Here is a 25,910-nt window from a genome sequence, read left to right as displayed (position 1 = left end):
GCAGCTTTCTCTTCCTGGAGCAGATTTCCCTGAGCTTGTGCCAAGGCACTGGTCTTGGGTTGGTCATGTTCCCTTCTGGGGAGAGAATTCCCTTGGGAAGACAGGCAAGCGCTCTTCTCCAGCAGAGCTGCTTTGGCCAAGAACAGTTTCCTGCCACTCAAAGCATTACACCTTTGTGATGGTGTGCTTTATGGAAAACCAGCTGCTTGTGAGCCCCAAAGATGTATTTACACACCTCTGGCCCCTGGATGTGGCAGGCTATTCTGTGTCATAGGTCAGGGTCACTTCTGAGCCCTGCTGGTGTCTGTGCAGGTTGTGAAGTACCCCAAGTACCTGGATCTTCGCCCGTACATGTCCCAGGCAGAGGGAGAACCCCTCCGTTACTCCTTGTATGCTGTCCTGGTGCACAGTGGGGTCAGCTGTCATACAGGACACTATTTCTGCTACACAAAGGTAGTCAGCAATGTCCTTCCTTCCTTTTTTCTTTCCTTGCCAATGGGGAAAATGTGTGTGGGGAAGAGAAACTTTGCTGTCGGTGTTACTGACAGCCAAGGTTTTGGGGCAGGAGATGTCTTGAGGGGCTGGACTGGATTTGTTTTGACATACTCTTTGTTAGGTAGTTTTCTGCCTGTGTTTTTGGTGAGAAACCATGCAGAGATCTTTGTCCTTTTTTTTTTCACAGGCCAGCAATGGGCTGTGGTACCTGATGGATGATGAGTCTGTGGAGCTTCGTTGCCTTGACACAGCTCTCAGGCAGCAAGCCTACCTGCTGTTTTATGCCAGGTAATAAGCAGCATTCAGATGCGTTCAGAAGATGTTTCCTTTTCCCTGTCTATTGGTTTGCTTCTCATAGTGCAGAGAATGCAGAGATTTCTCACCAAAGGCAATTACTACCAGCTTCATTCAGTGCTGTGGAACCTGTGCTGCCCCATGTCTGTGCTTCAGGCTGCTGCCCTGATGTAGCCTGCTATTTGCCTGCTCTGTGATGCTAGACTTTTGTAGAAAAGAGTGAGGGAACTTAAAGGGACCTGCCAGGAAAGATGGGGAGGGAGCCTTTATCAGGAAGGGCTGGACAGGATGAAGGGTATCAGTTTTCAGCTGACCCATTATGGCAGGTTTCCATGAGATATTAGGAAGAAATGCTTGAGTGGAAGGGTGGTGAGAGCATGGAACAGGCTGCCCAAAGAAGCTGTGGGTGCCCCATCCTTGGAGGCTTTCAAGGCCAGGGTGGACAGGGCTTGGAGGGGCCTTGTCTATTGTGAGGTATTCCTGTCCATGACAGCGGGGTGGCACAAAATGAGCATTAAGATCCCTTCCAACCCAAGCAAGCGTGTGAATTTGTGAAATTCACATGAGGGTCTAGAAGGTATAAAGATGAGTTTTGTCTGAGATAGGAGTAGACTTGGTGAGATGACTCTAGCTAAAATTTCCATTAGTGGCCTTGGTTAAATCTTCTCTCTGTCATAGAAACCTCTCCAAGGAAATGAGCGAATCCCAGAGAGGGCTGCAAAAACAGCCCCAAACTGAGATCTTTCTTTTCTTTTCTCCAGGTGTTCTGATCTGAAAATTGGAGAAAGGGCTTCTTCCTCACTGGCACCACCGTATGCCCCTTCCTTCCTTCCTCAGTGGGCAGCCAGCAGCGAGCAGGTGGCTCCTGTTGGCCCACAGGGCTTGCCTGGCAGCACAAAGGTAACTCTGGGGAGGAGGGTCAGTGCACTAGAGGAGCAGTGGATCTCTTTCTAGCATCTCAGCATTTCTCCTTTTCCCCCTCTCAACATGCAGCACTCTTCACAGCCACAGTGCTGCCTCTTCTCCAAGCACCCCGGCTGCCTCCATCCCATTTGTGCCCCTTTGGCCCTTTGGCCTTGGCAGCCCTCCAGAAGAGCCTTTGGGAGGCTCAGAAATGTCCCTTCCCAGAACTCCTGGGAGATCCCCACTGACTCTGGTCCTTTCAGGAGAGAAGGGCAGGAACTCTCCACAGCTCTCTTTGCAGGACATGGCCCTGGGCATGGAAGGTGCTGGCAGGAAGCAGGACCGGAGCAGATCCCCGCTGTCGGGCAGGGATGGCCACAGCTGCTCTGGGGTCAGCACGGACTGGGACCACACAGCAGGGAGGAGAACGGGCCCTCCGAGTTGTAGCGCCACTGCCAGGGATGGTGAAGCTTCAGGACCTTCCAACAGGAGCTTGCAGAGTGCTCCTGGCCCCGGGGTTGCTCAGGAGCAGGTCCTGCTGAGGCGGAGGGACATGAGCAGATCCGTGCAGGGCAGCTACAACCTCTGCAGCCCCTCTGTGCAGCACACAGACTACGAGCCCTCAGCGAGGAAGAGGAGGAGGCTGACAACACATTCCCCGTGTTGTGATCAAACCCCTGTGGATAGAGCAACTCCAGGGCCCCCCAGCTCCCGCTTGAAGCAGGCTCCCAAGCTCAGGGCTGCTCGGAGGCAAACCCGAGCGAGGTGCAGAGAGCAGAGGAGATCCCCACGGCGGGGCTCTGACCTGCACGGCCGCTTTGTGCAGTGCACAGACGAGCAGCACCCCTCTCTGAGCAAGAGGAAGAGGAGGAGAACAAGTTCTTCCCGTTGTGACAGAGCCCCAGGGGATAATGCAGCTTCAGGGCCCTCCAACACCAGCTTCAAGCAGGCTCCTGTGCTCAGGGCTGCTCAGGAGCAATCCCGAGCGAGGCTGAGGGAGCGGAGGAGATCCCCAGAGCTGGGCTATGATCTCCACAGCCGGTTTGTGCAGCACGCAGCCCAGCGCCCTTCGGCGAGGAAGAGGAGGGTGCCCATGGCCTAGAGGGGCAGGTCTGAGAAGAGCTCGGGGCACTCTGGGAGTGCTGCAGTCAGATTTTGGCCCTGGCTGAAGCAGAAGGGAAGATGAGCACTGAGGTTTTTATCACAGGTGTCTTTGTTTTCTTCTCAAAGATGAAGAAACAGTTGGTTTATATGGGCGATTATGCTTGTGACTAGAGTAATAGGCTTTAATTAGAATTCTTCATTCCACAGTGTAGATAGTTTTTGCTGCTAATATAGGTCAGTAGTTGAAATCAATATTGAAGCAATTTTTTAATTAAAGCTAGAAAAATAAATGTTAAGTACAGACTGATATTACCCTTGCCAATGTCTCTTTTTCTCGGTCTCAAGGTGAAATCTTGCTGGGTGTCCCCACTCAAAGGAGGAATCTCCAGCCACATTCTGAGAAGGGGAGGGGGGGTTAGACATCTGTCCTGTTGAAGAGTGGGGCTTTTCCAGAGTGAAGTGATGGACTGTGAGTGTCACAGTGCTCAGGGAGTTGTGCCAGCTGGGGCAGGATGCTCTGCCTGAGCAGGGATACAGCAGCTCCAGCTGTGTCCTGTCTACACCTTAGCAGGAATGGCTTGAGCAAGGAGGGCCTCCTGTTTGTAGTGCTAAAGAATGCTGAGACCAGCTTGACCAAACTATCATGTCACCACTGTTACTGAAAACATCAGGATAAATTAAGCTCTCTAATGCTACTTTTAGTGTCAGGAAGCACACATTCCTTTCTTAGAGTGCCCTTCTGGGCAACTCCTCCCACTTTATATTCCAGGCATGATGCTGTGTGGTGTGGATGTCCCTCTGGGCAGTTCAGGTCACCTGTCCCAGCTGTGCTCTCTGCCAGTTTCTTTTGTGAGCCTCCTCACAGGCAGAGCAGAAGATGAGAAAACAAAATGTCCCTGACTCAGGATAAAGGTGACTGAGCAAAACCTCAAACTTCAGCGTATTATCAACACCATTCTCATTGCAAATCCAGAACACAGCACTGTAAGAGCTACCGAAATAAAGAAATTAACTCTACCCTGTCTGAAATGAGAACAGTGGCATTCCAGCACAATTGCTGAATTACCTTTGTTAGTTCCCTCTTTATCTCTGGGTTCTGCACAGTGTCCATGTGGTTCAGAAATTCTACATTCCTTGAGTCCATATTCAGCCATAAAATGCCTCTTCCAGGTCTGAGACCATTGATGCATATCAAGGTTAATTACAGTTGTTTTAGCAAAACGTAAAGCTTCAGGGCTTTTCCCAAGCTGTGTTCCCACTAGAGCAGCTTATGGCAAACCTTGCTAAATGTTGGCTACAGTGGCATATGACAGAGTGGAAAATTACACGGCTCATGATTAATTAAAAGAAGTAATTAGAAAACTGAATTAAAAGAATGAATTAGAAAAGGTATTTGTAAAGTTCTATCATTTCCAACACCATGAGGACATGCAAACAGAGAATCCCTGATCTGAGGGCAGGAGCAGCAAGGATGTCCAGGCCTTCACATGGAAGTGAGAGTCAGACGGGTCACATGGGAGAAACCAAAGTGGTGCTAGTACCTTCTTCAGCAGCAAAGCCTATTTTGTTGAATAGACCTGCCAAAACCTAATGTAAAAATGTATCAGAGGCAGCCAGTCAGGTTATGCTATAGAAGGGCAGTCCCACTTTTGCATGACAAGGATTTCTAGCATACCTCCCTAAGGTGTGTGAATATCCCTCCCTTGAGCAGGGAAAGCCCTGAAGGTCACTTCTCATGGCTGAGCAAAATAGGTTTGCTCATGGTTGTTGGATGAGTGACATCAATCTCTACGTAATTGTTTTGCCTGATTTCATAGAATTGCTTCTCTGTTGCTTCCAAGATCGTGCACTGTACTGTAACACTAGTAGTTAGTTAGGGTGTGTTACTATGCTAGTTCCACTATGTTAGTTATGTTAGTAAGGCTGCCGATGCTATGTGACAAATACTTGTGATCAAGTTATTTTGCTTAATGATTGCAATCAATTTAAATGAATTCTTAATTTTATTTATATCAATAGATTTGGTTTGCCGTCTTTAATCCCACGGGGCACAGTTGTATACAGGCTCAAGTACACCTCTGTAACCCTTTGCATAGAAACTGTTGAAGAGTCTGGGGCTGGGCTAGGACCCAGCTGCATGCAGACTTCTCTCTGAGGAGTTTAGAAAACAAAAGTGTCTTTCCTGTACCTGCTGACTTGACAGGAGGGCTTCTGTAGCAAACTTTGTCTGGAGTGCGTCTGTTCTCCACTCACTGATAACTTTTGCAAGGAGCAGGGAGTTGGACTGGATGAGCATTATGGGTCCCTTCCCACGTGAGATATTCGATGATCTGATGATTCTATTACATGGTGGAAGGGGAAAGGGATTTTCTTTTTGCCACCATGGAAGTTGGGAGAAGTATTAGTAAAAACACTGGTAAAGGGAGGGCTGCAGGGAGCAGTATCACCTTCCATCACTAAATTGGACTAGGATTTCATAAAATTAAATGAAGACCAACAGCCATGCCTGGCCTTGCTTATTGAGCCTTCTCCCAAGCACAATGGGAATATCTGCTGGTAGTGGATAACATTGAGTGAGTTGGTCTGTGCTGTGAAAGATGGTCTGACTGCTTGGTGGGCACATCTGTCAAATAAATCTTAGCCAAAGAAATAATTGGAATGCTAAATCCTTGTTTGCTGCAGCAGATGTGGCAAAGAAAGTGGGTGATTTTTGGTTGGTTGGTTGGATGGGGATTATTGTTGTTGGTGGTGTTCTTTTAATCTTTCTGATTAATGACAAACCTTAGGAAGAAGGAGTAGGAGAACCTACATGTTAATTTGTGGGCAAGAATGATCTTTTTGGTGCAACTTTATCCCAAAGTATATGTGAGGACTGGATCAATACACACTCCTTTGTCTTGGGTTCCTCTACGGCAGAGTCACTGATGGTGTGACCCAGAAAGGAAATATGGGTACAGACACCCAAATGGTTGAAAGTGGGCATGTTTCAGCAGGCTGTAGTACACAGTAGCAGAAACAGGGGAAGTATCTGGCAGCAGAGGATCATAAAGCCAAGGAGGATTAGCAGTGCCTTAGCAAAAGCTATAGCCTGCATACTTCTTCATGATCCCCTAAAAAGGGTCCTTCAAATCTGCGAGCGATGAGGTATGCCAGGAAATAGATCAAGGTAAACTAATTTTTAGTTGTAATGATCTGGACATCAACAGGGAAATAAAAATTAAGATTGGCAATGAGTGAATCTTTTGTCCCTTATCCCCAAGTGAATGTGGGCTGCATCTTTGTTTCACCTTCAAATTTTGCTGAGAAAGCATAAGTATGGTAAGCCTGTGTGGCAACTCTGTCATTAATCTGGCTGCATTATGAAGTAATAGTAATTACTGCAAAGTAAAACCAGATCTTGATAGTTCTGTAGGATATCTGGGTTTATATAGAAATCATTTGCAAGTTCTGTAAAACTAGAGGTGGCTGTGAATCAGCTCATACACGTGCATCATATTTATCCAACCTCTTAACAACTATTCCTTATTGCTCCAATCAGCACTAGCCAGTCTCAGTGGACTTTATATAGATGTAGTATAAAGAGCTGTGGACAAACCTCTCTTCTGCTTCACTGCACAGTGCTCAGAGTTGAAAGCTTTCCTGGAGACCTCAACATTTAGGGGTTTTTTCCTATCCTCTCTCTTCTTCTACCACACTCCACAACAGGAGAAACTACCTTTGTTATATTCAAATGGTGCAACTGATGATTTTTGAGACTTGAACTGATTAGTCCATGAAAAGATCTCTGCCACAACAAGTTTTCTTTTTCTACAGAGTAAAAGTGGTAGCTGAGCTTTTGAAGAGAGTAGTGAATATACAGCCTTTGAAGGCAATGCTTTGAAAGAAGAATCAGTCAAAAATAGACAGAAACAAAACGCATAAGACTGCCTCATTTTCTTTAGAAGCTTTTATAATCTTTTCAGAAGATCTTCTCAAAATCTGAGTAGTATCTAAATTCCAGTCCTCTTTCTGTCTGTTCAAGCAGGCAGTTGTATTCTGACTGCAGATTTGCCCGGCTGTTTGCAGCTTCATCGGCTGCTGGACACTAAAATGAGGAGAGCTCTGCAAGGCACCAGACAAGGATGATCCTTGGGAACCTCAGTGGATTGAGTGAATTCAGACTCCTGGGTTTTTCTGGAACCTCTCCTTTACACCCTTTGCTCTTTCTAGTTTTATTATCTCTTTATATTCTCACCTTGATGGCGAACACAGTGATAGCTTTGATAACAAACAGTGATAATCGCCTTCACACCCCGATGTATTTCTTCCTCACTCAGCTGTCCTGTTGGGATATCTGCTATTTGTCTGTCATTATCCCAAGTATTCTCGAGAACCTGATGGTGGGAACAGTGAGTATTTCCAAGACAAGATGTGCAATGCAGATGTTTTCCTTCCTTTTCTTTGGAGTTGCTGAGTGTTTTCTCTTGGCCGCCATGTCCCTTGATGGTTATTTTGCAGTTTGCTGCCCCTTGCATTACACAATGATCATGAGCAGCAGGGTCTGCAGAAGCCTGGTTGTTGGAGCTTACATCTGTGGAACTGCTGTGGGCTTAGTTCACACCCTCATCACCTTCAGCTCACCCTTGTGTGGTTGTGCCATTGACCACTTCTTCTGTGAGATTCAGCCTCTCCTGGACGTGCTCTGTGGCAACACTCTCCCAAGTGAAATCCAGGTCATTGTGGTGGCTGTCTTTGCTATTCTGAGTCCTTTCTCACTGGTCATTTATTCCTATATTGGTGTCGTTTCCACAATTCTTCACATGGCATCAGCTGAGAGCCAGGAGAAGGCGTTTTCCACTTGCTCCTCACAGCTCCTGGTTGTGACTGTTTTTTATGGCACTGCAGGCTCCATGTACCTGCGGCCAAAATACAGCTACTGTGCATCTGTGGATAAATTCCTCTCCCTTTCTTATTCTCTGGTGACTCCTTTATTGAATCCCATCATTTGCAGTTTGAGGAATAAGGAGGTGAAAGGAGCCCTGAAGGAAAAAATGGAGAAAACCTAAGTTAGTGTGGAAATGAAATAGAAGATTTGGGTTGTTCCAGGTGTTTGTGGTGGAATTTTTCACTCTAAATTCTTGTTCAGGAAAATCAATTTCCAGATCTACTTCATCTGTTGGGGAGGAAGGAGGGAGAAGAGTGGAGATTTTTAGCTCTAAGAGGGAGTGTTAGAAGCTATGTTAACATTTTGGAAGGGAATTTCTTCCACATACTTAAGAAATTCTTCAATAAACTTATTTTTTTCCTTTTCTTTTCCTTGCTATTTTTCAAAAGCTTGAAAATTGTGCTTTACATACTTCTGAATTTTTGAACCAAAGAGTAATATTCAAGAGCCTGACTTTACTGAAAGGACTGAAAAGAATGAGTTTTCACCTGTTTGCATTTATTTCCTGAAAGTGTTTAGTAAATCTGTTGGGGGAAAGGAGAGGACATAGTTCAGGCAATAATGTGGAGCCCAAGAAATTACTGAGGACTGATTTTTAATTCTGAGATTGTTACTGGGGCAAAAAAAAAAAAAAAAAAAAAAAAAGAGGTGTGCAAAATTGCATTCCTGCCCCACTGCCTCAAAGATATTTCTTCAATTTTAGAGTCATTGTTTTAAACATGTTAGACCAAGTGTAGGCCTTTGAAGTACTTAACCACTGTAATCTTCTGTAACTATTAATACAACTCTTTATATTAAATGCTCAAAGCTTAAATGATATTGGAAAGATAAGGACATGCATTACTCCTTAAATTAATCCTTCATTCCTGGAAATAACTGTAAATATAAATATCATGAAAGTACATGTCCTGGTTTGAAAGACAGCTGTTTGCTAAGGAAAGCAGAAGCTTCCCTTTGGACTGAAAAATGTGATCCTTCCTTCCTTCAATCCGATTATTAGGATTTTGAAATTAAGGGAGCTCTCAGGCAAAGATATGGGGGTAGGAATAACAGTTCTTTACTAGTGCAACTAACAAGACAAACAAGAACAACAGCAGCTATGGAATTAGCCACAAACAGACCAGTAACTCAGTCCCAGTGTTTTTTGGCTGCAGGCACCTTTTCCCTGAGCTGCAGTTCCCGGTGCTGGGGGCGGGCAGGTCCCGCAGAGCTGCAGGAGGGCTGGGGGTGATGGCAGAGCTGTCCCAGGGAGAGACAGAGAGAGATGGAGAGAGCTCTCCGCTCACGGTGTGGGTCCTGGGGCTCAGCAGAGTGCTGGAAGGTGGCAGGTTCCAGCGAGAAGGCAGCAGGGCAGGGTCCCACAGCAGTGAGGATGGCTCCCGGCGATGGCATGGCAGGAATGCAACACAGGCGGCGATCGTCCTTCTCGTCCCAACTCCAAGGGGGAAATGGGACCCAGGCCCAGCCTTCCGCTTCCTCTTCTGGATGTCTCAATCTCGCGGGGTGTCCTTCTTCTCTCTCTCCTCCCCCTTGTCACCAGGGCCCAGTCAACAGGTATCTTAGCATGACAATGGGGAAAATTCCACAGAGGGAAAAGGGAAAGAAACAACCCCCAACAGTACAGGGTTCTTAATTGGATGTCATATGAATTTTTATCTTGAGCGTTTGTAAATCCACAAAAAAATTATAAGGTATAATATCCTTTGCAGAAGCTTGACATCTTTGATTTTAATCACATCTTATTTTGGACCAAAAAATTTATTATAACAGAAAATGCTGTCTCATACTTTTAATTTTTTAAATTTCAAATGCATTACAAAAAGAATGCATTGTTTTTTGTCATATTGCTTTATTGGCATTAAAGTTTCTCCCCTAGTCATATATGCTAGACTCCTTACAGCAGCATTCCTAGAGAATTGCACAACTGTGTGTATTATGAAAGAAGTGATGAAGAGGGGAAACCCAAGTAAAAAAAGCAGTGGGGATAAGAAAAGTGTAATTCATAAAACAAAAAACAAACAAAAAGCCCCCAACCAAAGAAAAAAAATGTTATAATATGGTTCAGTAAAATGAAAGTAAGCATTAAAAACCTGGGAAGTTTCAGTCTGGTAAACCACCAGGTCCAATTCTTTCTTGATTGATTATGCAAAATTTGTGAGTTCTCAAGTTTGTGGGCAACACTAAATCAGAGGGAGTAGACAATGTGCCAAAGGGCCCCCATGTTTTAATGAATCCAGAGGAAGGCTGGATGAGTTCCTTGAACAGAGAGCCCAGCTCTAGGTGTCCAAACCAGGTGGGATTCAGCTGCCTCTTCATGGCTTGATTTTGGGGGAGCTGCATCCATGGATTCACACTTGCCCATCTTAAGTGTCTGGAATCTGAGCCTGAAGGATGGTTTCTATCAAAATGGAAATTAGCACTTCTAGGGCAGGGATCTTGTGCTTCAGAAGGACTCTTTGCAGATGAGTGCTGTCCTCATGGCCTGGAATAGCAGGCATGCAGAAGAACTTACAGGACTGAGTCCCCTCCAGGGGAAGCTGCGTGTTCCTGGTCTCTGCTGGGGAAGAAAGGCTGGTGGTACCTTGGACAGGATGAGAAAGCAGAGAGTCAATGATAAAAACAAAAATCAACCTCTCCTTCACTTCCTTTCTGACTGAAACTGTAAAACAAAGCTCAGAGAACTCACATTTGTGGGATCAGTATGGTGACGAGGATTTGCAAATCTCAGCTGTTTCAAGAGAGGTGTTTAGCCCTCAAGTTACCTGAAGATCTATGAACCCTGAGGCTCTGTGAATGATTTCATTTGCCCAAGACTACTTGCACCGAACAAAATGAGTCTGCTCTACAGCAGAGCTTGGTCTCAGCTGATGCTAGAAATCTGACTGTGCAGTTGCCTCTTGAAGCAAGGTGCTCGCTTTGAGAGAAAGTGTACAGGTGAAAAACTTGTCTTAATTCCTCCAGTTGGAACAGATCTTCAGTATTGTTCCAGAAAACTCTGAATTAACCCCACCTGATCTGATTTCAGGCTCCAGAGCACTGAATGGGAAAGTCTTACTGTGACAGACAGGAGAGCCAGGGGAGAATCAAACCAACCATGGTGCAGAATAAACACAACTAAATCCAGTGCAGAGTTCCAGCTCTGTGCCAGGATCCTTGTGCTGGTCTGGAGCACAGAGGTGTGGGACGGAAACATGAAAACACACGCTTGGGCTCACAGGAATATCCAGAGACAATTAATCATCCTTTCAGAATTTCACGGAAGAGGTTAAAAGTGTCCACACCTTGCTTATTTTCACCTTTTGAATGGAAAAGGGGATTTTGAATTTAGCTTTCTGTAAATGCTTTCATTGTATCTGCTTAAGTATAGCTGGAAGAAACCTGACTCCGTCTGGCAATAGAAGTATATGCTACTTGGGAATAATTGTCATAGGTTAAACACCCAGCAGATTGCACCAGTGATTCCTGCTGTCACTAGAATAGCCAGCCCGTGGAATTTTGTGACTCTCATGCCCTTGGTGCTCCAGAAAACATTGTAAACTCTAGATTGGCAGTAAATTGGCAGTAAAAACCAAATAAAATAAAACACAAATACAAAAAGGCAGAAAAGACTGTAGTTCTTAAATCTGAGTAAGTCTTTTGTTTTGCACTGCAGGTCTAGACATAATACGGTGAAAAATTAGTTTTTCTAGATAGAAAGTTTTACATCTAGGTATTTCTAATACATACTACATCTTTACAAGGGATATGCTAGACACTGAGCTCTCATTTTAAAATAGTGCAGTAAACCATGCTAAATTCTCCAAACCAATAATTGCCATTTCAGATTTTGTCTGAATCAGGTTTTATTCTTTCCCCAGCCAGTGCCCTCTCTGCTCTTTGTCTTTCTTTCCATCTTCCTCTGTCCTTTCTGTCTGTCTGTCTAACTAGCTCTTTTTTGACATCACTTCCTTGCATTCCTTGGGCTTTCTCCTCTGTCTCCCACTGCTGCAGCTCTCCTTTCTCAGCGGAAGGTCCCAATGCTTTTGTCTGCCTCAGGCTCTGCAGCCACCCAGCCCGGGGCTGTTCACACCCTGCTTTGTGCCAGCCTTCTCAAGCCCCTCGGTACGGTTCTGTTTGCCAGCACTGCCGTGCCCTGCTCCTCAGCACCTCCCAGCCGGGCCCCTGTGTCCGCCTGAGCCCGGCACTCAGCTGCGCTTCTCCAGCCCTCGGCAGCTCCCGCCTCCCTGCTCCCCCTCTCTGCTGTGCTCACACCCGGCAGAGCAGCACAGATCCGCCCCGTGCCCCAGCCCTGGCTCGGGGCCCGCCAGGAGCCTCCACCCTGCTCCTCACCTGCACCAGGTGTGCTGTCACCTGAGCAATGGCCAAACAACCGGGAGCCTGCAGCAGCCACTCATTCCCTGACACTGCAGCTGATGCCTCCATGGGCTTCCTAAAAGCACAGGCCACACAAAGCCAAGGGAATCAAAAGCAGATATATCTACTGAATAAATAAATTCCATACATCAATATCAATATCAATATCGATATCAATATCAATATCAATATCAATATCAATATCAATATTTATTGAAGGGCCTTCAGGAACATTTCAGGCAGACAAAGCCTCCCAGGGGCTACACTCCAAAATGGACCGTGGGTCACGGCTTCTCATCCTTTTCTAAGTTTGGTCCATTTGCCTATTGGAGGTTTATTTCCAATGAGAGCTTCAGGTAATGAAGTCATTTACCTTCAGTTTGTTCACCCCCAACTCACTTTTGTTTCCATTTCCTGGGGCCTGAGGCAGTGAGGGGTCCTTGATTGCCAGGCCTGGGCAGGAATTGCTGTGTCTGAGCAGAATGGGGAAGCAGCAGCTCACACTGTGCATGGAGTTTGGAGTCACACGCATAAGAATGGCAGGACTGCAAATCTATGAAAAATACAAAAGCTACAATCCTGAGGCATCAGGGGTGAATAGCAACCAGCTGCCTCTTTGGAGCCCGAGGAACAGCAACTGCCTGCCGCAAGGCCCAGAAGCTTGTTGGTCAAATGCAGCAGGAACAAAAGTGCCTCCAGCCATCCTGAGTGGGAATGTGGCTAAAGCTGTGTCGGATCCAAGGCAGCCTGGAGGAAGGAGTGAATGTGAAGCTGCTGAAGAGCTGCCCAGGAGAGGCTGGGGCCCTGGCAGCCAAGGCTCACCCAGTGCAGCCTCTGGGGGTCCCTTTGGTGGGGCCAGCCCAGGGTCAGCCTGTGGGTGCACCTTGGGGGCACACCAAACTCACTGGAAAGGACCCTCTGAGAGCTTGGGTGCCTTGCACAGGAGTCTCACAGGCACAGGCCAGTGGAAGAACAGAGTGCAGTGGAACAGAAATGCCCGGCAGCCTGAGGGCCAGACACAAGTGTGACCTGGTTTGTGACAGCTCTGGGCAGGGCTCTGCTCACTGGGCTCTGTGCTCTGGGGAAGGAGTTCACTGATCCTTCACTCAGGGGAGGCCCTGCCAGCCAGTGAACCCCTGTGCATCAGAGGACAGGGGGAGTCCCAGTGACTGCCACCTGGGAGAGGAGCCATGTGGTTCCAGGGCCCAGGAGCCATGTGCTTCTGTGACCTCAAGGGGATCCATCCCTGTGTGCCCCCATGTCACTGAGGGGCAGCGATGTGGCACCTCTCCAGTGATTGTGACTCACCTGCCCAGGGCTCAGTATCCTGAGAGCAGGCTAACGTGTCAGCAGGTCTTCAGGATAGCTCAGCTTATTCCCGTGCTACGCACCTCTCTGCCTTTCAAGCAGATTTATTGTTTACTGTCCCCTTCAGCTTTTGTCCTCTCACAGGTAATTATGACTTGACTCTTGGGATAGATCATAGAGGAAGGAGAGAAAAGTCTAGGCTGCTTATACCTTCCTAGCTGAAGGCTGAGCTGTTGCCCCTTCGTAGGCTGTCCACATACAGGCTAGGCTAGAGTTCTTCTTTGCTGATTCTCTTTCCTTTACTATAGCCTAGGATAGGTAAGTAAGGGGTGAGTGCAGTCTGAGGGGCTGGGCTCAGCCCAGAGTGGCAAAAAGCCCACCTTAGATACTGCAGGAAGGAGTGGGACAGAAGGAGAGCAGCAAAGGCTGTAGTTAAGTTAGTGGCTGAAAGCTGGTCACTCCTGCAGAGGAGGGAAAAGCCAGAGAGCTCTGCTGTTGATGCTGTGACAGCAGCAGGGCCTCCTCAGAGAAGGTAACATGCACTGGAGCACTTCAGAAGGACCTTTGAAGCTCCTGGGGCTCTGTCACTGAGCACAAAGCTGTGAGCCTGCAGTTCAGCAGCTGGCTCAAGCACCACTGAAACTCTTGATGGCAAATGCTGTTCTTTCCATAGGTTGTATTTCTTTGGAGTTTTTATTCCTTTGGTGAGATGTAGTCATTTCTTTGCAATCAGGTGAGGGGATTGATGCTGATCCCTTCCTGGAGCACGTCCTTGGTCATCCAGAGCTTTGCCCGCTGCTCCTGAGAGGGACGATGGCCACAACAGGGAACAATTCCTGTGAGTACCAGCTTCACTGGCAGCTTTGGACTTTGTGACTCCCCACAGACAGCTGACATGACTGGTGCTCAGATCCCAGAAGGATGTGCTCACAAGCTAGAGTGAAGTCTGGGATGTTTGCTGAGAATAGCCAGACTGACCCAGGTTGTTTAGTCCCAGGAAAACACCTTTTGTCACTGTGAAGAAGACTTTGAAACATCATTGCTCATAGGGAGGTCTGACAGGTCCTTGAGTTGCCTTTTGTGCTCAGTACTTGCTTGTTTTCAAGAAGTTCCAGTCAGTTAGAATCAGGCAAAGCTTGACCTGATAATCCAGTCTAGAGCTCTGGTGAGAAGGGAAGGTACCCTGAGGCCCAGAAATCAGAGCTGGGGCTTGTTGGACTCTTGGCAAAGTAAGCAGGGGAACAGACTTTTCCAAATCAGGAAATTTCAATGGCAGTGCTAGGCTTCCCCTGATACTGAGTTGAAGGTTTGAGCTGGTTGTCCTGACAGCTTGTGTAGAAAACTCAAAGTTTAAATATGCTTTCTTTCCTCGCCTCATCTCTTTCCAAATGGAATTTCTCTGCAGTCATCGCCGAGGGAATAGCTCCTCCAAAAAGGATCCTCTTCCCACCAGAGAAGATTTGCATGGTCTGGCAGCAGAGACAGAGTGCTGGAGCAGGGCTCTTCAATGTGGGCAACACGTGCTTCCTCAACGCTGTCCTGCAGTGCCTGACCTACACCCCCCCACTGGCCAACTACCTGCTGTCCCAAGAGCACAGCCAGGCCTGTGAGTGCTTTTAGGAGCATCTCCTGAAAATCTCTTCATCAAGTCCCAGATTCCCAGAATGTAAAATTTGATTTCACACAACAGCAGCCCTTTGTCAGCCCCATGAGTCTGTACTCTTTGAACACTGGAGCCTAGAACCCACTTGTCCTAGCCTGCTGCCTTACCCTTAATGAAAACACCTCTTTCTCCCTGGCAGTCTTTATTCCTGCAAGTTCAACCCTCTGTGCTTATTGCACAGAAAGCTCTTGGTTTACCATCCCTCTCTGAACATTTTCTGCACACTAAAATGCCCTGGGACCATTGGGACATTGGGAGGAGTGGAGTATTGGACTGGAGTGGCAGTGCAAGAGGAGGAGTATCCCACTGCTGTGGATGTTTTGCTAACCTAAGGACCTTCCCTGTGTCCCTCTTCAGGTCACCAGCAGGGTTTCTGCATGATGTGCATCATGGAAGCACACGTGAACAAGGTCCTGCGTTCCCCTGTCAGTGCCATCCTGCCTTTGGCTGTCCTCAAGGTTTTCAAACGTAAGTCGTACCAGGTGCTTGAACAGGTTTCCTTCCCTCCTTCTATGAGAGAACTGAAACCTTCTTTCTTAGGCATAGGAGAACATTTGGAGCCCGGCAGGGAGGAAGATGCCCATGACTTCTTGTGCTGTACTGTCAATGCCATGCAGACAGCTTGTCTGAGTGAAAGCAGCGAGTAAGCACAAGCAAATCACCCTCACAAAGTTCTGAGCCCTTTGCACTGCTTGGTGTGCTCCCATCAAGGGAAACCTAAACCCTGGGCTTTCAGGCCAAGCAAAACTCTTGCCGGAGATAATGCTCTGTCTTCCCACTTGTTTCCAGCTTGGACCTCTCATCTCAATCCACTACCATTGTCTCTCAAATCTTTGGAGGCTTTCTGAGATCCAGAGGTATGTTTCCTCAACTCTTACTCTCTTTGACATTGCCTGTGTCCTTCTGTCTGCCTGTGCCTGACAGTTGGTCTGGTCGGTCAGGTACAATGTGTAAATGGGCAGTGTCAGTCAGCTTCCCATTGCTGAGCATTTGGATTTTTCCTTCCAGTCACCTGCGTCAGCTGCAAAGCTGTTTCTGACTCCTACGAGGCCTTCCTGGATATCCCTTTGGATATCAGAGTAAGAAGCTTTTGCAGTTGTGCTTCAAGACATGCCAAGGCCCTTGCAGCTTTCCAGAGTCAGCACATTTGTCTTCAAAATGTGTGCTGTGAGCACAAGAGATCTTGGTGGTGGGTGGGAAGGGGAATGGATGGTGTCCTCCTGCAGAGGCCATGGCACTGGTCTCTCTGTAGGTGCTGTCTTTAAGCTGGTCGAGCAGCATTATCCTCTCTGCACCCTCAATATATCCTCATCCTCCTTTGCTTTGCCCTCCCCTAACACTTGTCTGGCTCCCAGGCCGATGGGTTGGGTTGTTTGCACCACTGATGCCCCTGCATAGTGTCATGAGTTGATGTGAGTGGTGTGGTGGTACGGGGAGGGAGCTCTTGATGGCTCCGGGAGCCTCTGGGACACAGGGAGATGTTCAGCATCCCACTCTCTTTCTGTCTCCTTCTGGACAGCTTCATGGTGGGTCTCTTCAGCATCAGCTGCAGGGGTTTGCTTGTCAGCTCGTGGGAGTTGTTTGGGTGAGGCAATTTCCTGCAGCTCAGTGTGCTCATTTGTCACTCTTGCAGACAGCCTCGACCCTCACTGCAGCTCTGGAGGACTTTGTGAGACCCGAGCACCTGGATGGTGAAAACTGCTACAAATGTAACACGTAAGATGATTACTAAGCACATATTACCAGGAGATCCTGTGTGAGGGAGTTGCATGTCATTGAGCAGAAGTCATCGCCTCATGGAGCTTTGCTGCACACAGAGGAGATGCAGCTCCTTTAAAATAGAGCAGGGAATAGCCTTAGAATAGCAAAAGCTGTGTGAGACAGGACAGGTTGCCTGGCCACCCTGGGGGAGGATTGGGTGCATTTCAGCACTGGGTTCTGTGCTTGGTTTCAAGGTGTAAGAAGAATGTTGCTGCCTTCAAGAAGTTCACAGTCCATTGCGCACCCAAGGTTCTCACGGTGTGTCTAAAAAGGTTTGACTGTTTCACCGGTAGGAAGATCAGCAAGGTTTGTACACAGCCGGTGTGCAGCTTTCTCTTCCTGGAGCAGATTTCCCTGAGCTTGTGCCAAGGCACTGGTCTTGGGTTCGTCATGTTCCCTTCTGGGGAGAGAATTCCCTTGGGAAGACAGGCAAGCGCTCTTCTCCAGCAGAGCTGCTTTGGCCAAGAACAGTTTCCTGCCACTCAAAGCATTACACCTTTGTGATGGTGTGCTTTATGGAAAACCAGCTGCTTGTGAGCCCCAAAGATGTATTTACACACCTCTGGCCCCTGGATGTGGCAGGCTATTCTGTGTCATAGGTCAGGGTCACTTCTGAGCCCTGCTGGTGTCTGTGCAGGTTGTGAAGTACCCCGAGTACCTGGATCTTCGCCCGTACATGTCCAAGGCAGAGGGAGAACCCCTCCGTTACTCCTTGTATGCTGTCCTGGTGCACAGTGGGGTCAGCTGTCATACAGGACACTATTTCTGCTACACAAAGGTAGTCAGCAATGTCCTTCCTTCCTTTTTTCTTTCCTTGCCAATGGGGAAAATGTGTGTGAGGAAGAGAAACTTTGCTGTCGGTGTTACTGACAGCCAAGGTTTTGGGGCAGGAGATGTCTTTAGGGGCTGGACTGGATTTGTTTTGACATACTCTTTGTTAGGTAGTTTTCTGCCTGTGTTTTTGTGAGAAACCATGCAGAGATCCTTGTCCTTTTTTTTCCACAGGCCAGCAATGGGCTGTGGTACCTGATGGATGATGAGTCTGTGGAGCTTCGTTGCCTTGACACAGCTCTCAGGCAGCAAGCCTACCTGCTGTTTTATGCCAGGTAATAAGCAGCATTCAGATACGTTCAGAAGATGTGTCCTTTTCCCTGTCTATTGGTTTGCTTCTCATAGTGCAGAGAATGCAGAGATTTCTCACCAAAGGCAATTACTACCAGCTTCATTCAGTGCTGTGGAACCTGTGCTGCCCCAAGTCTGTCCTTCAGGCTGCTGCCCTGATGTAGCCTGCTACTTACCTGCTCTGTGATGCTAGACTTTTGTAGAAAAGAGTGAGGGAACTTAAAGGGACCTGCCAGGAAAGATGGGGAGGGAGCCTTTATCAGGAAGGGTTGGACAGGATGAAGGGTATCAGTTTTCAGCTGACCCATTATGGCAGGTTTCCATGAGATATTAGGAAGAAATGCTTGAGTGGAAGGGTGGTGAGAGCATGGAACAGGCTGCCCAAAGAAGCAGTGGGTGCCCCATCCTTGGAGGTTTTCAAGGCCAGGGTGGACAGGGCTTGCAGAGGCCTTGTCTATTGTGAGGTATTCCTGTCCATGACAGCGGGGTGGCACAAAATGAGCATTAAGATCCCTTCCAACCCAAGCAAGCGTGTGAATTTTGTGCAATTCACATGAGGGTCTAGAAGGTATAAAGATGAGGTTTATCTGAGACAGGAGTAGACTTGGTGAGAAGACTCTAGCTAAAATTTCCTTAGTGGACTTGGTTAAATCTTCTCTCTGTCATCGAAACCTCTCCAAGGAAATGAGCGAATCCCAGAGAGGGCTGCAAAAACAGCCCCAAACTGAGATCTTTCTTTTCTTTTCTCCAGGTGTTCAGATCTGAAAATTGGAGAAAGGGCTTCTTCCTCACTGGCACCACCGTATGCCCCTTCCTTCCTTCCTCAGTGGGCAGCCAGCAGCGAGCAGGTGGCTCCTGTTGGCCCACAGGGCTTGCCTGGCAGCACGAAGGTAACTCTGGGGAGGAGGGTCAGTGCACTAGAGGAGCAGTGGATCTCCTTCTAGCATCTGAGCATTTCTCCTTTTCCCCCTCTCAACATGCAGCACTCTTCACAGCCACAGTGCTGTCTCTTCTCCAAGCACCCCGGCTGCCTCCATCCCATTTGTGCCCCTTTGGCCCTTTGGCCTTGGCAGCCCTCCAGAAGAGCCTTTAGGAGGCTCAGAAATGTCCCCTCCCAGAACTCCTGGGGGTTCCCTACTGACTCTGGTCCTTTCAGGAGAGAAGGGCAGGAACTCTCCACAGCTCTCTTTGCAGGACATGGCCCTGGGCATGGAAGGCACTGGCAGGGAGCAGGACCGGAGCAGATCCCCGCTGTCGGGCAGGGATGGCCACAGCTGCTCTGGGGTCAGCACGGACTGGGACCACACAGCAGGGAGGAGAGCGGGCCCTCCGAGTTGTAGCGCCACTGCCAGGGATGGTGAAGCTTCAGGACCTTCCAACAGGAGCTTGCAGTGTGCTCCTGGCCCCGGGGTTGCTCAGGAGCAGGTCCTGCTGAGGCGGAGGGACATGAGCAGATCCGTGCAGGGCAGCTACAACCTCTGCAGCCCCTCTGTGCAGCACACAGACTATGAGCCCTCAGCGAGGAAGAGGAGGAGGCTGACAACACATTCCCCGTGTTGTGATCAAACCCCTGTGGATAGAGCAGCTCCAGGGCCCCCCAGCTCCCGCTTGAAGCAGGCTCCCAAGCTCAGGGCTGCTCGGAGGCAAACCCGAGCGAGGTGCAGAGAGCAGAGGAGATCCCCACGGCGGGGCTCTGACCTGCACGGCCGCTTTGTGCAGTGCACAGACGAGCAGCACCCCTCTCTGAGCAAGAGGAAGAGGAGGAGAACAAGTTCTTCCCGTTGTGACAGAGCCCCAGGGGATAATGCAGCTTCAGGGCCCTCCAACACCAGCTTCAAGCAGGCTCCTGTGCTCAGGGCTGCTCAGGAGCAATCCCGAGCGAGGCTGAGGGAGCGGAGGAGATCCCCAGAGCTGGGCTAGGATCTCCACAGCCGGTTTGTGCAGCACGCAGCCCAGCGCCCTTCGGCGAGGAAGAGGAGGGTGCCCATGGCCTAGAGGCACAGGTCTGAGAAGAGCTCCGGGCACTCTGGGAGTGCTGCAGTCAGATTTTGGCCCTGGCTGAAGCAGAAGGGAAGATTAGCACTGAGATTTTTATCACAGGTGTCCTTTTTTTCTTCTCAAAGATGAAGAAACAGTTGGTTTATATGGTGGATGATGCTTGTGAATAGAGTAATAGGCTTTAATTAGAATTCTTCATTCCACAGTGTAGATAGATTTTGCTGCTAATATAGGTCAGTAGTTGAAATCAATATTGTAGCAATTTTTTAATTAAAGCTAGAAAAATAAATGTTAAGTACAGACTGATATTACCCTTGCCAATGTCTCTTTTTCTCAGTCTCGAGGTGAAATCTTGCTGGGTGTCCCCACTCAAAGGAGGAATCTCCAGGCACATTCTGAGAAGGGGAAGGGGGGTTAGACGTCTGTCCTGTTGAAGAGTGGGGCTTTTCCAGAGTGAAGTGATGGACTGGGAGTGTCACAGTGCTCAGGGAGCTGTGCCAGCTGGGGCAGGATGCTCTGCCTGAGCAGGGATACAGCAGCTCCAGCTGTGTCCTGTCTACACCTTAGCAGGAATGGCTTGAGCAAGGAGGGCCTCCTGTTTGTAGTGTTAAAGAATGCTGAGACCAGCTTGACCAAACTATCATGTCACCACTGTCACTGAAAACATCAGGATAAATTAAGCTCTCTAATGCTACTTTTAGTGTCAGGAAGCACACATTCCTTTCTTAGAGTGCCCTTCTGGGCAACTCCTCCCACTTTATATTCCAGGCATGATGCTGTGTGGTGTGGATGTCCCTCTGGGCAGTTCAGGTCACCTGTCCCAGCTGTGCTCTCTGCCAGTTTCTTTTGTGAGCCTCCTCACAGGCAGAGCAGAAGATGAGAAAACAAAATGTCCGTGACTCAGGACAAACGTGACTGAGCAAAACCCCAAACTTCAGCGTATTATCAACACCATTCTCATTGCAAATCCAGAACACAACACTGTAAGAGCTACCGAAATAAAGAAATTAACTCTACCCTGTCTGAAATGAGAACAGTGGCATTCCAGCACAATTGCTGAATTACCTTTGTTAGTTCCCTCTTTATCTCTGGGTTATGCCCAGTGTCCATGTGGTTCAGAAATTCTACATTCCTTGCATCCAGCTTCAGCCATAAAATGCCTCTTCCAGGTCTGAGACCATTGATGCATATCAAGGTTAATTACAGTTGTTTTAGCAAAACGTAAAGCTTCAGGGCTTTTCCCAAGCTGTGTTCCCACTAGAGCAGCTTATGGCAAACCTTGCTAAATGTTGGCTACAGTGGCATATGACAGAGTGGAAAATTACACGGCTCATGATTAATTAAAAGAAGTAATTAGAAAATTGAATTAAAAGAATGAATTAGAAAAGGTATTTGTAAAGTTCTATCATTTCCAACACCATGAGGACATGCAAACAGAGAATCCCTGATCTGAGGGCAGGAGCAGCAAGGATGTCCAGGCCTTCACATGGAAGTGAGAGTCAGACGGGTCACATGGGAGAAACCAAAGTGGTGCTAGTACCTTCTTCAGCAGCAAAGCCTATTTTGTTGAATAGACCTGCCAAAACCTAATGTAAAAATGTATCAGAGGCAGCCAGTCAGGTTATGCTATAGAAGGGCAGTCCCACTTTTGCATGACAAGGATTTCTAGCATACCTCCCTAAGGTGTGTGAATATCCCTCCCTTGAGCAGGGAAAGCCCTGAAGGTCACTTCTCATGGCTGAGCAAAATAGGTTTGCTCATGGTTGTTGGATGAGTGACATCAATCTCTACGTAATTGTTTTGCCTGATTTCATAGAATTGCTTCTCTGTTGCTTCCAAGATAGTGCACTGTACTGTAACACTAGTAGTTAGTTAGGGTGTGTTACTATGCTAGTTCCACTATGTTAGTTATGTTAGCAAGGCTGCCGATGCTATGTAACAAATACTTGTGATCAAGTTATTTTGCTTAATGATTGCAATCAATTTAAATGAATTCTTAATTTTATTTATATCAATAGATTTGGTTTGCCGTCTTTAATCCCACGGGGCAACGTTGTATACAGGCTCAATTACACCTCTGTAACCCTTTGCATAGAAACTGTTGAAGAGTCTGGGGCTGGGCTAGGATCCAGCTGCATGCAGACTTCTCTCTGAGGAGTTTAGAAAACAAAAGTGTCCTTCCTGTACCTGCTGACTTGACAGGAGGGCTTCTGTAACAAACTTTGTCTGGAGTGGGTCTGTTCTCCACTCACTGATAACTTTTGCAAGGAGCAGGGAGTTGGACTGCATGAGCATTATGGGTCCCTTCCCACGTGAGATATTCGATGATCTGATGATTCTATTACATGGTGGAAGGGGAAAGGGATTTTCTTTTTGCCACCATGGAAGTTGGGAGAAGTATTAGTAAAAACACTGGTAAAGGGAGGGCTGCAGGGAGCAGTATCACCTTCCATCACTAAATTGGACTAGGATTTCATAAAATTAAATGAAGACCAACACCCGTGCCTGGCCTTGCTTATTGAGCCTTCTCCCGAGCACAATGGGAATATCTGCTGGTAGTGGATAACATTGAGTGAGTTGGTCTGTGCTGTGAAAGATGGTCTGACTGCTTGGTGGGCACATCTGTCAAATAAATCTTAGCCAAAGAAATAATTGGAATGCTAAATCCTTGTTTGCTGCAGCAGATGTGGCAAAGAAAGTGGGTGATTTTTGGTTGGTTGGTTGGATGGGGATTATTGTTGTTGGTGGTGTTCTTTTAATCTTTCTGATTAATGACAAACCTTCGGAAGAAGGAGTAGGGGAACCTAGATGTTAATTTGTGGGCAAGAATGATCTTTTTGGTGCAACTTTCTCCCAAAATATATGTGAGGACTGGATCAATACACACTCCTTTGTCTTGGGTTCCTCTACGGCAGAGTCACTGATGGTGTGACCCAGAAAGGAAATATGGGTACAGACACCCAAATGGTTTAAAGTGGGCATGTTTCAGCAGACTGTAGTACACAGTAGCAGAAGCAGGGGAAGTATCTGGCAGCAGAGGATCATAAAGCCAAGGAGGATTAGCAGTGCCTTAGCAAAACCTATAGCCTGCATACTTCTTCATGATACCCTAAAAAGGGTCCTTCAAATCTGCGAGCGATGAGGTATGCCAGGAAATAGATCAAGGTAAACTAATTTTTAGTTGCAATGATCTGGACATCAACAGGGAAATAAAAATCAAGTTTGGCAATGAGTGAATCTTTTGTCCCTTATCCCCAAGTGAATGTGGGCTGCATCTTTGTTTCACCTTCAAATTTTGCTGAGAAAGCATAAGTATGGTAAGCCTGTGTGGCAACTCTGTCATTAATCTGGCTGCATTATGAAGTAATAGTAATTACTGCAAAGTAAAACCAGATCTTGATATTTGTGTGGGATATCTGGGTTTATATAGAAATCATTTGCAAGTTCTGTAAAACTAGAGGTGGCTGTGAATCAGCTCATACACGTGCATCATATTTATCCAACCTCTTAACAACTATTCCTTATTGCTCCAATCAGCACTAGCCAGTCTCAGTGGACTTTATATAGATGTAGTATAAAGAGCTGTGGACAAACCTCTCTTCTGCTTCACTGCAGAGTGCTCAGAGTTGAAAGCTTTCCTGGAGACCTCAACATTTAGGGTGTTTTTCCTATCCTCTCTCTTCTTCTACCACACTCCACAACAGGAGAAACTACCTTTGTTATATTCAAATGTTGCAACTGATGATTTTTGAGACTTGAACTGATTAGTCCATGAAAAGATCTCTGCCACAACAATTTTTCTTTTTCTACAGAGTAAAAGTGGTAGCTGAGCGTTTGAAGAGAGTGGTGAATATACAGCCTTTGAAGGCAATGCTATGAAAGAAGAATCCGTCAAAAATAGACAGAAACAAAACGCATAAGACTGCCTCATTTTCTTTAGAAGCTTTTATAATCTTTTCAGAAGATCTTCTCAAAATCTGAGTAGTATCTAAATTCCAGTCCTCTTTCTGTCTGTTCAAGCAGGCAGTTGTATTCTGACTGCAGATTTGCCCGGCTGTTTGCAGCTTCATCGGCTGCTGGACACTAAAACGAGGAGAGCTCTGCAAGGCACCAGACAAGGATGATCCTTGGGAACCTCAGTGGATTGAGTGAATTCAGACTCCTGGGTTTTTCTGGAACCTCTCCTTTACACCCTTTGCTCTTTGTAGTTTTATTATCTCTTCATATTCTCACCTTGATGGCGAACACAGTGATAGCTTTGATAACAAACAGTGATAATCGCCTTCACACCCCGATGTATTTCTTCCTCATTCAGCTGTCCTGTTGGGATATCTGCTATTTGTCAGTCATTATCCCAAGTATTCTCGAGAACCTGATGGTGGGAACAGTGAGTATTTCCAAGACAAGATGTGCAATGCAGATGTTTTCCTTCCTTTTCTTTGGAGTTGCTGAGTGTTTTCTCTTGGCCGCCATGTCCCTTGATGGTTATTTTGCAGTTTGCTCCCCCTTGCATTACACAATGATCATGAGCAGCAGGGTCTGCAGAAGCCTGGTTGTTGGAGCTTACATCTGTGGAACTGCTGTGGGCTTAGTTCACACCCTCATCACCTTCAGCTCACCCTTGTGTGGTTGTGCCATTGACCACTTCTTCTGTGAGATTCAGCCTCTCCTGGACCTGCTCTGTGGCAACACTCTCCCAAGTGAAATCCAGGTCATTGTGGTGGCTGTCTTTGCTATTCTGAGTCCTTTCTCACTGGTCATTTATTCCTATATTGGTATCGTTTCCACATTTCTTCACATGGCATCAGCTGAGAGCCAGGAGAAGGCGTTTTCCACTTGCTCCTCACAGCTCCTGGTTGTGACTGTTTTTTATGGCGCTGCAGGCTCCATGTACCTGCGGCCAAAATACAGCTACTGTGCATCTGTGGATAAATTCCTCTCCCTTTCTTATTCTCTGGTGACTCCTTTATTGAATCCCATCATTTGCAGTTTGAGGAATAAGGAGGTGAAAGGAGCCCTGAAGGAAAAAATGGAGCAAACCTAAGTTAGTGTGGAAATGAAATAGAAGATTTGGGTTGTTCCAGGTGTTTGTGGTGGAATTTTTCACTCTAAATTCTTGTTCAGGAAAATCGATTTCCAGATCTACTTCAGCTATTGGGGAGGAAGGAGGGAGAAGAGTGGAGATTTTTAGCTCTAAGAGGGAGTGTTAGAAGCTATGTTAACATTTTGGAAGGGAATTTCTTCCACATACTTAAGAAATTCTTCAATAAACTTATTTTTTTCCTTTTCTTTTCCTTGCTATTTTTCAAAAGCTTGAAAATTGTGCTTTACATACTTCTGAATTTTTGAACCAAAGAGTAATATTCAAGAGCCTGACTTTACTGAAAGAACTGAAAAGAATGAGTTTTCACCTGTTTGCATTTATTTCCTGAAAGTGTTTAGTAAATCTGTTGGGGGAAAGGAGAGGACAGAGTTCAGGTAACAATGTGGAGACCAGGATATTATTGAGTACTGATTTTATTTCTGAGATTGTTACTGGGGCAAAAAAAAAAAAAAAAAGAGGTGTGCAAAATTGCATTCCTGCCCCACTGCCTCAAAGATATTTCTTCAATTTTAGAGTCATTGTTTTAAACATGTTAGACCAAGTGTAGGCCTTTGAAGTACTTAACCACTGTAATCTTCTGCAACTATTAATACAAATCTTTATATTAAATGCTCAAAGTGTAAATGATATTGGAAAGATAAGGACATGCATTACTCCTTAAATTAATCCTTCATTCCTGGAAATAACTGTATATATAAATATCATGAAAGTACATGTCCTGGTTTGAAAGACAGCTGTTTGCTAAGGAAAGCAGAAGCTTCCCTTTGGACTGAAAAATGTGATCCTTCCTTCCTTCCTTCCTTCCTTCCTTCCTTCCTTCCTTCCTTCCTTCCTTCCTTCCTTCCTTCCGATTATTAGGATTTTGAAATTAAGGGAGCTCT

At 46.8% G+C, this 25,910-nt stretch overlaps 2 protein-coding genes across 2 annotated transcripts; both read left to right on the top strand.

Moving 5' to 3' along the window:
* The first annotated feature begins 6,917 nt into the window (after positions 1-6,917).
* On the top strand, positions 6,918-7,841 carry LOC134053223 (olfactory receptor 10C1-like). The gene has a single exon (XM_062508101.1). The coding sequence runs from the start codon at positions 6,918-6,920 to the stop codon at positions 7,839-7,841; it is 924 nt and encodes a 307-aa protein (XP_062364085.1).
* A 16,204-nt stretch (positions 7,842-24,045) lies between these two features.
* Positions 24,046-24,957, top strand: LOC134053204 (olfactory receptor 10C1-like; the record flags this gene model as incomplete). Its single annotated transcript, XM_062508077.1, has 1 exon — positions 24,046-24,957. A coding segment is annotated over exon 1 (912 nt), but the record flags the coding sequence as incomplete, so codon positions are not given.
* Between the last annotated feature and the right edge of the window lie 953 nt (positions 24,958-25,910).

This window comes from Cinclus cinclus, chromosome 24 (assembly GCF_963662255.1).
Source record: "Cinclus cinclus chromosome 24, bCinCin1.1, whole genome shotgun sequence".
NCBI lineage: Eukaryota > Metazoa > Chordata > Aves > Passeriformes > Cinclidae > Cinclus > Cinclus cinclus.
This window is presented reverse-complemented; position numbering and strand designations above follow the sequence as displayed.

Excerpts from the sequence above, each read along its gene's own strand:
- LOC134053223 (XM_062508101.1), top strand. The coding sequence starts at position 6,918 with ATGATCCTTGGGAACCTCAGTGGATTGAGTGAATTCAGACTCCTGGGT.